The 12247-nt window shown below is 43.9% G+C and overlaps 1 protein-coding gene across 1 annotated transcript in view; it reads left to right on the top strand.

Moving 5' to 3' along the window:
- Nucleotides 1–11873, top strand: part of rnf213a (ring finger protein 213a) — a 33147-nt gene extending 21274 nt beyond the window's left edge. Inside the window, exons 35-56 of the mRNA XM_010770889.1 lie at nt 15–122; nt 1429–1684; nt 4107–4306; nt 4407–4529; nt 4627–4737; nt 4880–5122; nt 5202–5277; nt 5362–5396; nt 5510–5610; nt 5716–5872; nt 6055–6229; nt 6703–6797; nt 6895–7146; nt 7628–7760; nt 8324–8407; nt 8487–8667; nt 8873–9074; nt 9164–9241; nt 9659–9856; nt 10054–10143; nt 10237–10415; nt 10962–11873. Coding sequence (XP_010769191.1) covers nt 15–122; nt 1429–1684; nt 4107–4306; nt 4407–4529; nt 4627–4737; nt 4880–5122; nt 5202–5277; nt 5362–5396; nt 5510–5610; nt 5716–5872; nt 6055–6229; nt 6703–6797; nt 6895–7146; nt 7628–7760; nt 8324–8407; nt 8487–8667; nt 8873–9074; nt 9164–9241; nt 9659–9856; nt 10054–10143; nt 10237–10415; nt 10962–11118 — 3234 coding nt within the window. The 3' untranslated portion in view covers nt 11119–11873. The remainder of the gene's footprint in view (nt 1–14; nt 123–1428; nt 1685–4106; nt 4307–4406; nt 4530–4626; nt 4738–4879; nt 5123–5201; nt 5278–5361; nt 5397–5509; nt 5611–5715; nt 5873–6054; nt 6230–6702; nt 6798–6894; nt 7147–7627; nt 7761–8323; nt 8408–8486; nt 8668–8872; nt 9075–9163; nt 9242–9658; nt 9857–10053; nt 10144–10236; nt 10416–10961) is intronic.
- The last annotated feature ends 374 nt before the right edge of the window (nt 11874–12247 follow it).

The following is a 12247-nucleotide window of genomic DNA, read 5'->3' on the forward strand; positions in this document are numbered from 1 at the left end:
CGCGGTACTTACAGTCGACTGTGCCAACCACCTACGGGTCCCGGTCATCGTCGGTGACAGAACTCACTGTCCACGAAGTACAGTCGAAGAAGGTCCCCAAGTTTACCTCGAGCCTCACTCAGGTAGATTTTTGGTGGACAGTTTCAGAGGGTATTCCGGTGTCACTGGACCTCTGGCCCTCCTCGGGACGCTCGATGGAAGTATTTTGCCGTCTGGTCCCCTACGACCGACCGGCAGGATGGGATTTTCGGGTGTACCGTACGCCGTTATCGTCGGTTTCATGTTTAAAATTAGCAGCCTCTTTCCGAGACAACAAATAGCGTTGGTCCAAGGACGTTTTACTATTTTTAGTGAGGTTGTCCTTGTGACTTTCTTTCACACGGAGAAAACTTGCTGTGGTGAGGAAGTTTGCGGAGGGGTGCATATCAGTATCGTCTCTGGACCACCCACCTCCCCCGAGAGAGCGTGAGACTTATCACCAACAGTGGAGAACGCCCTCTTCATAAGCAGGTGACATAGAATTTAACATGGTCGAGTGCCCAGGTTCGGGTTTTCCCGGTACGCCGAGGCCCACACCCACTTTCTGGCGGGGGGGGAGCGGACCTCTGTTATACAGACGGACGCGTTCCCCTTCGACGGTGGCCGTACTTGCACGTCGTTGACTATTTAGAGGCCGGTCACGGTCATATAACGTCCGGTCACGCCTTCGATAGTTCTTAGAACACACTCCGTGACAGGAGGAGTGAGACCGGTCTCGACCCCCATAGTCCCCGGTCCCACCTTTGCGCATGTCCTCCTGGCCCCCCGGTGAGCACACGCTTGCGCAGGTGCGGATTGCCACGCATAAAAAACGCAAAGAAGCTAAGCCGCGTAAACTCTTCTTTTCGACTGGTCACTCAGTAAAGAAAACTACGCTTCGTCTAGATGGTATCCGGAGCCGCGCATTGCGTTGGGTGTACGACCGAGTGTAGCAAACCTACCATCTCAGGTTAGATGTATACCCCAAGTGGGAGGACCTGTCATTCAGACGCGGGCTCCAAGTTATGCGGGACCATTGCACGCAACGAGAGTCTCTCTCCTCTGCCGGCGTCGAAGGTGGTTCTAAGTCAAACGCACTCGGTACACATTCACCTCTCTCGGCGTTTGGGGGAACAACCAAATAATGCTATTGACACCCAGCAGTAACAGTTAGCGACGTGCTCCTGTACCACAGGAGACTCTTTTCCGTCCTTCGAAAAGTCCCACTCTTGTGGCGATCTCTCGAGGTACATTAAATACACCGGCCGACCGGCCAGAGACGAGTGTCTCTGGGGAGTGGCCCGCTGCGGAGCATTTATAGAGGGGTCGGACAGTCTGTACACAGGCACCACTTGATAGGGATGCATTCTCCTGGTCAAGCGTAGCCATGCGGAGGCATGATCTTTTCAGCCCACATCCGGTCAACGCGTCACCGGGGAATTCGTTGTAGCCGGGGCAATTGGTAGTGGGGCGGCGCGCAGGGTCAAAATCTCGCCGATGCGGGTCGGGGCGACTCTGGAGGGGTACACATTCGCAGGGGCGTCAAGCAGTACTGGTCTTACCGAACTGCGGTACTCGGGGGTCATATGCCGCATCCGGGTACTAGACTTCCCTTGCTACAAACGCGTCAGGCCTTTGCTCGCTCTGGTTCGAGACTTTTTCGAAAGTGAGAAGAGCGGCTGTTCCGTCCGACATTTTCCGGGTGCGCTCAAATCCTACATTTGGGCATCCTTCATGCACTCAGTTCGCCCGAGGGTTAACGAGAGTGTTGCTGAAGCCCAACCCTGCCTTTGTACCTAAGGTGGTGGGTTCATGTACTCCAATTGACATTGAAGCATTTCCTCCGCCGCTGTGTCCCTCCGGGGAACAGCAGCCGAATTTGCTGTGTCCAGTCCATGCTTTACGCACTTACATGGACAGATCAAAGAAGTTTCGTCATAATGACCAACTCTTTGTGTCCTGGGCTAACCCTCAGAAGGGCAGGCCTGTTACCAAGCAACGGCTCTCCCACTGGATTGTGGAGGCAATTGCTTTGGCCTATACAAGTCAGGGTTTGCAGGCACCTTCGGGTTTGCGTTCTCACTCGACTCGTGGTATGGCTACATCCTGGGCTTGGTTCAAGGGTGTTTCCATTCAAGACATTTGTGCAGCAGCGAGCTGGTCCTTGCCGTTCACTTTTGTCCGCTTTTACAGGCTAGACGTCTCTACTCCCAGTGTGGCTCGAGCAGCGCTGGGCCCCCTGCTGAGTTAGAGATTTAACTGTAAGGTTCTGGTTGGTCTTGGTGACTTTTGAGATAAGCTCGTCTGGCAATACGGGAGTTACGATTTCCCATAGTGAGACATCGAACGGAGTGTTATGAATGAGAACTATAGGTTACTTACGTAACCCCAGTTCTCAGACTAACATCAAGTGAGATGTCTCACCAGACGGCCCTCCTTGCTATGGTGAAGCGAGAAGAGGTGCTTATTTTGAATGACGCATGCGACGTAGCGCAAGCTACTTATAGGGGGTGGATTCCCTGACGCTGACGTCAAGATCACCTGCCAATCAGGATTGACGTATGTGAGATTGATGCTTCTGTTTGCTCCGCGATGAGGCGCATCCCATTGTGAGACATCTCACTTCATGTTACTCTGAGAACTGGGGTTACGTAAGTAACCTATAGTTAATATAGTCATTGGTAACAGTAGTTATTTCATCTAGTGAACCTTCCTGAAAAATGTCCCAATCTGTCCAATCAAAACAGGCTTTAAACTGTTCCCTACTTTCATTTGTCCATGTCCTTATTACTTTCTTTTCCGGTTTACTTCTCTTCAGTTTGGTCTTATACACTGGTATCATATTCACAACATTATGATCAGAGTTCAGTATTGGTGGTCTACCTTGAGTCACATAGGCTCCTTTAACATTTACGAAGCATTTGTCCAGGATATTGTCTTTTCTGGTGTGATCCTTAACATACTGTTGGAACCCAGGTAACACAGTCTCTAGGCGACATTGGTTCATGTCCCCGAGCACTATTGCCGGTGCATCGGGGTGGCTGAGTTGCAGCTCGTGAACACAGTCAGCGATGGAGCCGGCCGCCAGTGACGCTCTGCCGCTGGGAGGCACGTAAACAACAAACAGTAAAATACACCCGAATTCTCTAGGCAGATAGAAGGGTCTTAACGTCATGCCGAGTTCTACGTTGGGATCACAGGTTTTACATTTTACTGAGTATGATCGGCACCACAGATCATTAATATACACACAAATACCGCCTCCTCTGGTTTTCCCCGAGTTCGCATCCCTGTCTGCTCGAACAAGGGTGAATCCGGGCACTTCAAAGAGAGATTCAGGCATCGTAGATTGTAGCCAACTTTCCGTGAAACATAGTAAAGAGGCCTCACGAAATTCATGACAGTACCTTCTGTATATCCTTAGTTTGTCCACTTTGTTGCTCAATGAGCGCAGGTTTGTGAGAATGATGGATGGAAGTGGTGGCCGGCTGAATCTCCGCCGTAGGCGATTCCGAACGCCTCCCCTCCTTCCTCGTCTCTTTTTCCTGATGTGTCTAAGCAGCTCCCGAGGGATGTCATCCAATAACGAATAACACAGGTGGCTTGGTGTATTCATAGGAGGCCGATCGCATTGTAGCTCCAGCATAGCCTCGCGGCTGTAGCAGCGTAGAGGCCGGGGCTCCTCGCCGTACCTGTTCGTGTTGTGGCTCAGGTGTGTTTTGAAAAGTTGTATGGCCAGACATGGTCCGCAGAAGGCAAAAGTAATCCACACGATCAAAAGCATGGTCTCTCAAAAATGATGTTTCATCCAGACAAACAACGTTTTAGAAAATAATTAGCCCAAAAACAAACAAACAAAACACAAGACGGACGGAGCAGCTGAGACGCGGTGCGCAGCCGAGGAGTGCACTTCACGCAGTCCTTGGCCTGGACTCCATATTGTATTAAGCGTCTTTGGGTCTAGAAAAGCGCTATATAAATCCCATTTATTATTATTATTAGTTACACACATACTGCACAATTTGTGATTTGTGTGTGTTTTAGAATGCATGCAGTTTAACAAAATGTATTTCTTGTTTTTGTCAAAGCAGAGGCTAAGGATAATGGTCAAAGTGGAACCGAAGCCTTCCTGGCCAGTGTGGTCACCTTGTGTAGGCGCAGTGGAAACGACTGGTATCGAGTCTACTTGATCCGTAAGATCTGCAGCCAACATGGAGTGGAGTTTGTCCTGAAACAACTCAAAGTGGACGACATGCGCTGGCTCTTCCCCGTGGAAGTGCTGCAAAAGGTTCAACATTGTGATTTTTAAGTGTTAGTACCCAGATAAAAGCAATGTTGTATTCCAAAGCTGAAACTAAATAGTGTGGATTTATTTACGTTACACCCAGAGTGAAGAAGCCACCCCAATAGACCAGTTTCTTGTGTGTGGGGACGACTACAAGATCATCAGGGATGCTGTTGCAAAGGGAATAATGGACTGCAAAGTAGACGGACTGGACAAGATTTGTGAGGTAACGTTACTTACTTGTTGGTAACTGAGCATTTGGTAAGGACTCTGCTTTTAATTGTGAGTTTACATTGATATCTTGTTGCTCTTTTTCTTTATAGGGGTGCAGATGCTCACCACAGGGTAAAATAGTTAATCTTCTGTTGGCGTTGTACAGGGAAGTCACCACTCTCTACAGGGAAGCCAATGCTAGCTTCCACCCCAAGCCCAAGGTAGATCTTCACACCCCCTGATATAACTATTTGTTTATGTAATTTGGGAACGGTTACCCACGCTTTTCTTAACTGGACTCTTTTCTGTCTTTGTCAGTAAACTATACATCTATATATATTAATGAATCTATTTTACCTGCAGCAATTGGAAGCCCTAATGGCCTACATCCAGGACTCCAAAGTCCTTGCCAGCCCACAGGTAAAGGCCTTTGCCAAAGCTCTGGTGACCAACCAGGTAGGGCCGTTGGTTGTTTGTCCCGGGGCTTCTGGTGCAAATTGTGTGCTGGCGGACTTAACCATTCACCTGGCAGCTGTCTTACTCATCAATAACCAGGGGATCTTGGCCCCCCTGCAGCAGCTGGCCATGGCGCCTGCCAACATGCAGGTATGCATATTGTCAACAGCTTCCAGTATTGGCTTTGTCTTCTTTGAAGCCCACCTCATATTTTTATGTTTTGTTACAGGCAGCCTTCTTGCCAACTATGCCTGAGGACATGTTGGCAGTGGCTCAACAAGCTATGGGGCCGTTGCAGTGGTACAGTAAGTCACAGACAAAATGACACTCACATTTGAAATATCATTGAAAATACTATACAAGTAATTTTGTATTTACTCTTACCATAGATTGTCCAAATGGTCACCCATGCACCATTGGAGAGGTATGTTATGTTCTGTCTGAATCATAAAAACTTTGCAATCTAGTTGAGTCTCTTTTTTGGAGTATGCTTTTCATACATTGGAAAAAACGTTCTTGCGTCTTTTTTTTCTCCAGTGCGGCCAGCCCATGCAAACAAGTGAATGTCCGGACTGTGGTGTTAAAATAGGAGGCGACAACCACATTCCTGTGGCGGGATTTCAAGCTCTTCAGTTGCAGTGAGTGTTCTGTGATATAATTCGAGCCACACATCTAATATAAACAGTCACTTAGTGTATGTTTTGTTTTCATTTCAATTTATTTTTGTTATCTTCCTCTCACAGAGGTGACCGCACTCAGACAGGTCACATCCTCGGTGACGACAGACGCAGGGACAATCCAGACATGTTGGACACAAAGAGCATGTCCCCAGTTCCCTTCACCATGGCCCGCATGCTCAATCACATGGCCATGCTACTGGGTGCCCACAGCTGCCCACAGGTACTGGAAAGTTATCATGGACACCCTCTCTTCCTGCAAATTATTCTTGATTGTTTGGAGAATCTCCAGATAAAATGCTAACAAACCATACAAACCCCATCATGTATGTGTTTATAGAACTACGCTTTTACCATTTAAGAGAATGGGGTCTGGTCAGTCATCCACTGTATTTGTGTTTCTAGTCTATCTCGGCCATCATCAAGCCACCAGTCCATGACCCAGGTGCATTTATACTTGCTCACCTGCAAAAGGACTTGAAACATCTCATCAGATCTCTGGGTAAAGGGACAGATGACACAGTCAGCACTGTTCACCTGCTCATCAGCAGCCTCGTGGAACCACAACAACAACAAACATGTAAGGAACAACAAACCTGTAAAACAGTCACACGCTTTGAAAATGTTTTGAGATACATAATGATACCAACATCTCTATCAATATCCGAATATCAGTCTGACACTTTAGAGCAGCTTTCTCACTGTTTTCATTTCTATTCTAACGGTAGTTAGTTTTTTGCTCTTAAGCCTTGCTCTTATCTTGTTATATTGTTCATTTGCAAGCTGCAGGACAGTGACAGAAAATAGGAAAAAGAGGGGTGTCGCATTAAAATCAAGTACTTTTAAATCACTCCAAAGAAATATGACGTGAAAGTCCAGATTGGTATTTGCAGTTCTAATTCTAGCTTTTTGATGCGATGTCAGTGTATCTTAGTATAGAAACTTTTTTTACCTCTCCTACTAAGTTACATTTTGAACCTTTTTTTAAAAAGGACACAATCGATTTACTGGATTAACTTCTACTATTTAACACATCAGGTCTTTCCTTTTCAGGGCCTGCTGCTTTTGACAATCTGCTCTCCACCAAACATGCTAGAAATGGATGGGAGATGGAAGTGAGCAACACCATCATCACACCTCAGCTGAAGGTAGAAATAATGTATTTCTTCTACATTTGAACAAATAATAGGCATTATTACATTCCAGGATTTTTTTTTAAATTCCATGTCATTCTCTCCTTCATAGAACTTGGATAGACGGCTTAAGGAAGTGAACAAGTTCCTCCAGGCTGATTCTCGCGTCTCGGCCAATCCAATCATGAAGCTAATGTTTGGAAATCCCAGCCTCTTCTTGACCTCACTTCCCCAGAACTCTCTGATCCACGGCTCTGCGGTGTGGAGCTGCCGGGAGAAAGTGTCTCTGCTGAGCCTCACTCACATTGTGGAGCAGAATGATGGCAAAGACATGCTGCCGGTGCTCTGGAGATTTCTGCATAGGGTAAGGAAACAATGACCAGATTTCAAAAAGCTTTGTCAGGAACTGGACAAAAAAAATGTATGCAATGTATCTAAGAGACTGGGTGTTATGGCAACCACAATAATTAAATACTGCTTGCATTACATTAAAGAGCACACTTTTGCCCCCATTTGTGCAGTACACACACTAAAAGACACAATGTGCAGAATTACAAATAATGTTTTACCATTATATATCTATATAATTGTATTTTTGTTGAAAGACCTCTGACTTCATTGTTAATGGTTCCAGAATGACCAGAAATTAAACATCGTTTTGTATGCCACAATATCTGTGCTGATAAATAAAAATATGAATGTAAGGATACTGATGGGGCAAGACCGGCTTACACACAACACATTTTCCTAATTTGTGGCTTATTTAATATTCACATACTGAACCAGATCTTAAACATAATTTTACAAGCGCTTATCTGAACACATCCATTCTTTTTTTTGTTTAGGAAGCGGAGCTCAGACTAGTGAAGCACCTTCCTGATATCCTCACGCTCCAGAGAGATCTGGTCAAGAAGTTTCAAAACATCACTGAGCTGACTTGTGGCACCATTACGGAGTTCCTCCACAGTCAGAAAGCAGGTACTGAAACTAGCTGCCTATGCCAGTGATTTCTCAACTTTTTCAAGTATGACTCACTTGCTAAGAGTTACACATAGTTCCTACTTACCTCTTTCTCGGAAATGGCATAGCAAAGGAGCTGGCGGTGTACAGTTCAAAAACCTGCCTGTCAAGGAATGAGTTGTTTTAACCAGGAAGGAGACAAAGAGCTGTTAGACGCATGAGAGGTTTTAATATGCTATAGTCAATCCTCTGTACTGCGGGTCATTTCTCGACTTAATCAGAAACACGTTTAATGCCAAGTAGGTTTACACATAAGAGACATTTGCTTTGGTTTCTAATAAACACAGAAATAAAGTTGGAAAATAAAAGCAATTATAGTAAAAACTTACAAAAAATATTATAAATGAACAAGAACATCTGTTCTGTGAAAAGATACAAGCAGTATTTCAGATTGCTGATGGAAGTTGAATATCTGTGCAGTTAGCAGAGTAGCATTGTGGAGAACATGCAAAATAGTCAGAGGACACAAAGATGTGTTTACACTTGGTATTACAATTATGTTTTCTTTTTCCTGTGTGCAGCTTCGCTGAAAGCCTGGTATGATAAATACATCAACATCTTCCTAACAACCTGGAATCAGCTCAGAGTGTCTTTGGCCACTAATGGTAAATACAAACAGTTTGATACACTGACACTGGTCTGTCCAACATGATGATCCTACCTAATTGAAATGTTGTCGTTCAGGTGAAATCAAGATCCCAGCAGAGTTCTGCCAGAATGACCTGGACCACAACAGTGACTTAAAGGTGCTGTTACCACGACGACAAGGCCCAGGCCTGTGCTCCACAGCTCTTGTCAGCTACCTCATCGCCCTGCATAATGACCTGGTGTACTGTGTGGATAAGCACACTGGAGAGGAGACCAGGTGGGGGCGCTCATGCCACATTTTTCGATTTAACTTCTGCCTCAAACATATACACTACATTAAAGTGTTGGCTTCACTGAGAGACCAATACAAGGATTGAGACATAACTACAAAACAAAACATGTTTGCAGATATAGTCACATAATACTTTAAGCTCAAGCTGCACAGATACTGTCTGACTGGCCTTTTTTCTCCTTCTACCCAGCTACAAAGTGAGTCCTGCCGATTTGACTGAACTGCACGTAATTCGGTACGAGCTGGACAGAGACCTCATGCCCCTGGTTCTGTCCAACACCCAGTACAGCATAGAGAAAGGCCAGGAGACTCTTCATGAGTATGACTTGCCCAAGATCCAGCAACAGATAATCTCCCGCTACCTATTGGGCAAACCTCTAATCACTCTCAATGTGAGTAGTAAAGGAAAGCACTAGAAAATCACAGAATTGTGTTGTGAAATGTGTTAATATACAACAATCCTTGTGCCCTTTTCCCACAGGGCATTCCAACACTGGTGACCAGACATGACCGCAACTACGAGGTCATCCTGAAGGATGTAAAAGCAAAAGTCCAGCAAGTAAGTACTACAACTATCATTCATTTTCCACATATGGTATATAAAACCTGTTGGCTCAGGATATGCTTCATCATATTTTCTGATCACTGTCATCTGATCAAAAATATGTTTCTGTTTCTGCTTTGAAAAAGATTCCAGGGTCCATACATTATTTCTGCATCCAATGTTCCCCTCGGTTACCTGCACCCGTCATCAGAATTAGAATCAGAATTCCTTTATCATCCCACAGAGGGGACATTTACAATGATACAGCAAAGAGACAAAAAAAACAGAACACTTTAATATAAAAGTCCTGCACACAATATTTAGAATAAAAATGCTTGCATCTTACAGTACACATTAAAGCCCACACTTAAGCACTACTGTTGTAAATAATGTCCTCATGAGTTGATACGACCTGTGACTGTGTGCCAACAGGAGCCTCTTCAGACTCTCACCCTGTCTGCCATGGCTGGGGAGCTGCACTCCTACAGTGAAGTGTGTGAGGCCTTGTCCACACTGGAAGTGGCCCTCGGTTTCCTCGCCACGACTGGGGGAGATCCTCTCATGCAGCTGTCCTGCTACCTGGAGGAGGTGCTGCAGATGGGGAACCAGATGGCTCCACATATCTTCAAGGTCAGCCTATCTGGGACACTGATAATTTTATCCTGTTGCATGTTCTCCCGCTACAACAGATATTTCTTTAACGATGTACATAACCCTTAGAATTTGCCAAATCTGCCCCAAAGAGCTACTTTTCTTGTTTTTTTTGTTGGATGAAAATGAACTGATTTATGAGATCTTACTTAATGGTCTCCCTGTTTTGCTTACAGGCCATGAGCATGTGCTTTCTTAGGCATTGTGTGGCTCTGTGGCAGCTGCTGGCCTCACTCAAATCAGAAAATATGCTACGGCTCAAGAGGGTAAGACATCAGTATACAAACACACGGGTGGAAATGGTTTAATTATTCATTAAAATTTTTTTTTATCATAAATGCTTTCTCTTTCTTCTTCAGGATCCATTTGTGGAAGTCTCAGGGAAGTACAAACAGGCCCTGAGCGAGGAGGAGCACAGGCTGCTCATCGGCTTCTTCTCTAAGAGCAGCGCTGACAGTTTCCTGCTGGAGATGCACGAGTTCCTGGTGCTTGTTCTTAAAAAGTCCAATGCACTTGAAACCTACAGGCCTGACTGGAGGTAAAAACTAAAGGTTTTTGTGAAATGACGTATGATTTGCACATGTCTATCTTTTCTCAAAAGTATGTCTTAAATAGAGGCCGGTTCATTCAGGATGAAAGATAGAGATAAGAGGGGAAACCCATCAGCTAAAACAAAGTGGATGGTTTCATACTCCCACTTTGAGACGCCTTGACTGAATTGAACATGTTGCACACACTAACAAACATGAAGTTCAATTTGGTTAGACTTGGTTCTATATATTACAACTTTTTACATTTTAGTATTGCAATATTTTCCAATGGAACCATAAAGTTGATATACTATGACTAAGTATAAACTGCACAATTGTGTAACATAGCTATTCACTTAATGTTATATGGATCACAAACTTTCAAAATGTACCTTAAGTCTTAAATCAAGTGTTAAAAAACATATTATTTATTTCATTTAGGGAAAAAAATGAATGAAAACAAATTATATAGACTGGAGAATTTATATTTAGGTGTGTGTACGTTAGTGTGACTTCAGTTCACATGTATAAATGATATGTTTGTCTTTTAAAAGCCTGAAAGACACACTGGTGTCTTACATGGAGCGCAAAGACCTGGACACCCCCCCTGATGTGGAGGAGCTATTCCCGGGGGAGATCTGTCTGTCCCAGTATGTTGAAGCCTGGAAGTTCATCGTGGCCTTCAAGCAGGAGCGCGGCCAGCGACAATGAGAATGTGATGAAAGGGATGTTTTTGTGTATGCCTTCATTTTGTGATACTATCAAATCCATAAACTTGAAGTTTACAATCATGATGATTCCACAGAATTGAAGTCAGTGTTTTATTTTACACAAATATATGCAGAGCTGATGTGCCTTTTTTAGAGCACTGCTGTTAAGATTCATAATGACTCAAAATATAAATATCATAAAGATTAAAAAAAGTGTGCAGTTCACACTCACAGCTCAGCTGTATGAAGAAGTGATCTTTGAAGATTTATTTATTGTCTTCTATTTTTCTAACCGCCAACATGTTGACAGTTTCCATACAGTTTAAAGTCTTCTTTCTTGCACTTTAGTTGTGAACATGTCTGTCCCTAAGAGGCAGAGAACAATCTAAATTCTACTCAGGGACAACATGTGGAATACCTCTGGGCTCTGCAAATCACTTTGACTTGAGTTACTGTACTGGAAGTTCAGTATAATATATCTTTTCACTTTGCTTAAACCAATTGTTTTGTAATTTCCATCCTTTTTTTATCACTGTTCATTCATGTTATTTTGATGTTCCTAGAAGTTGTATTTTGCCTTTCTTCCACTTTTTTTTATTTCATTTAAAGCAAAAGTTTCTTCACATAACTGTTATGTTATGTTCAGCATATTTACTGAATACAATATACTCTTACTGTCTTACTTTCCTATTTTGTTATTCCTGGTATGTGTGCATGGTAAAAGATACTGCATATAATAAATGATTCCACCTTCTGCATGCTTGTTTTGTGTGTTTTGAGATGATACAATCACATGATATACATGTTTTAAATGTGGCATTTTACTCACATTATGCTGGTTGGCTAGTACAGTATTACTTTGCCAATACATTACGGCAGCATTTTGGTGGAATGTAAATGTTTCCATCTGCCATTGTAGACAGAATTATTTCCTGACTCGACTATAAATTGGTCTTACATCCTGTAGTCATGGTGGAGTTTGAAAGTAGAATACTTTGCTCAGCAGGGGTTTAGCAACAAGAACACGGATGAAATGTGGATATCGTGCTTAGATTTACCCCCTGTGAGACTAACATCATTTATGGGAATAAGCAGATTCAATTGTTTTTGTGTGTGTCATGTTGCCATCA

This window comes from Notothenia coriiceps, unplaced genomic scaffold (assembly GCF_000735185.1).
Source record: "Notothenia coriiceps isolate Sejong01 unplaced genomic scaffold, NC01 NC01_scaffold00009305, whole genome shotgun sequence".
NCBI lineage: Eukaryota > Metazoa > Chordata > Actinopteri > Perciformes > Nototheniidae > Notothenia > Notothenia coriiceps.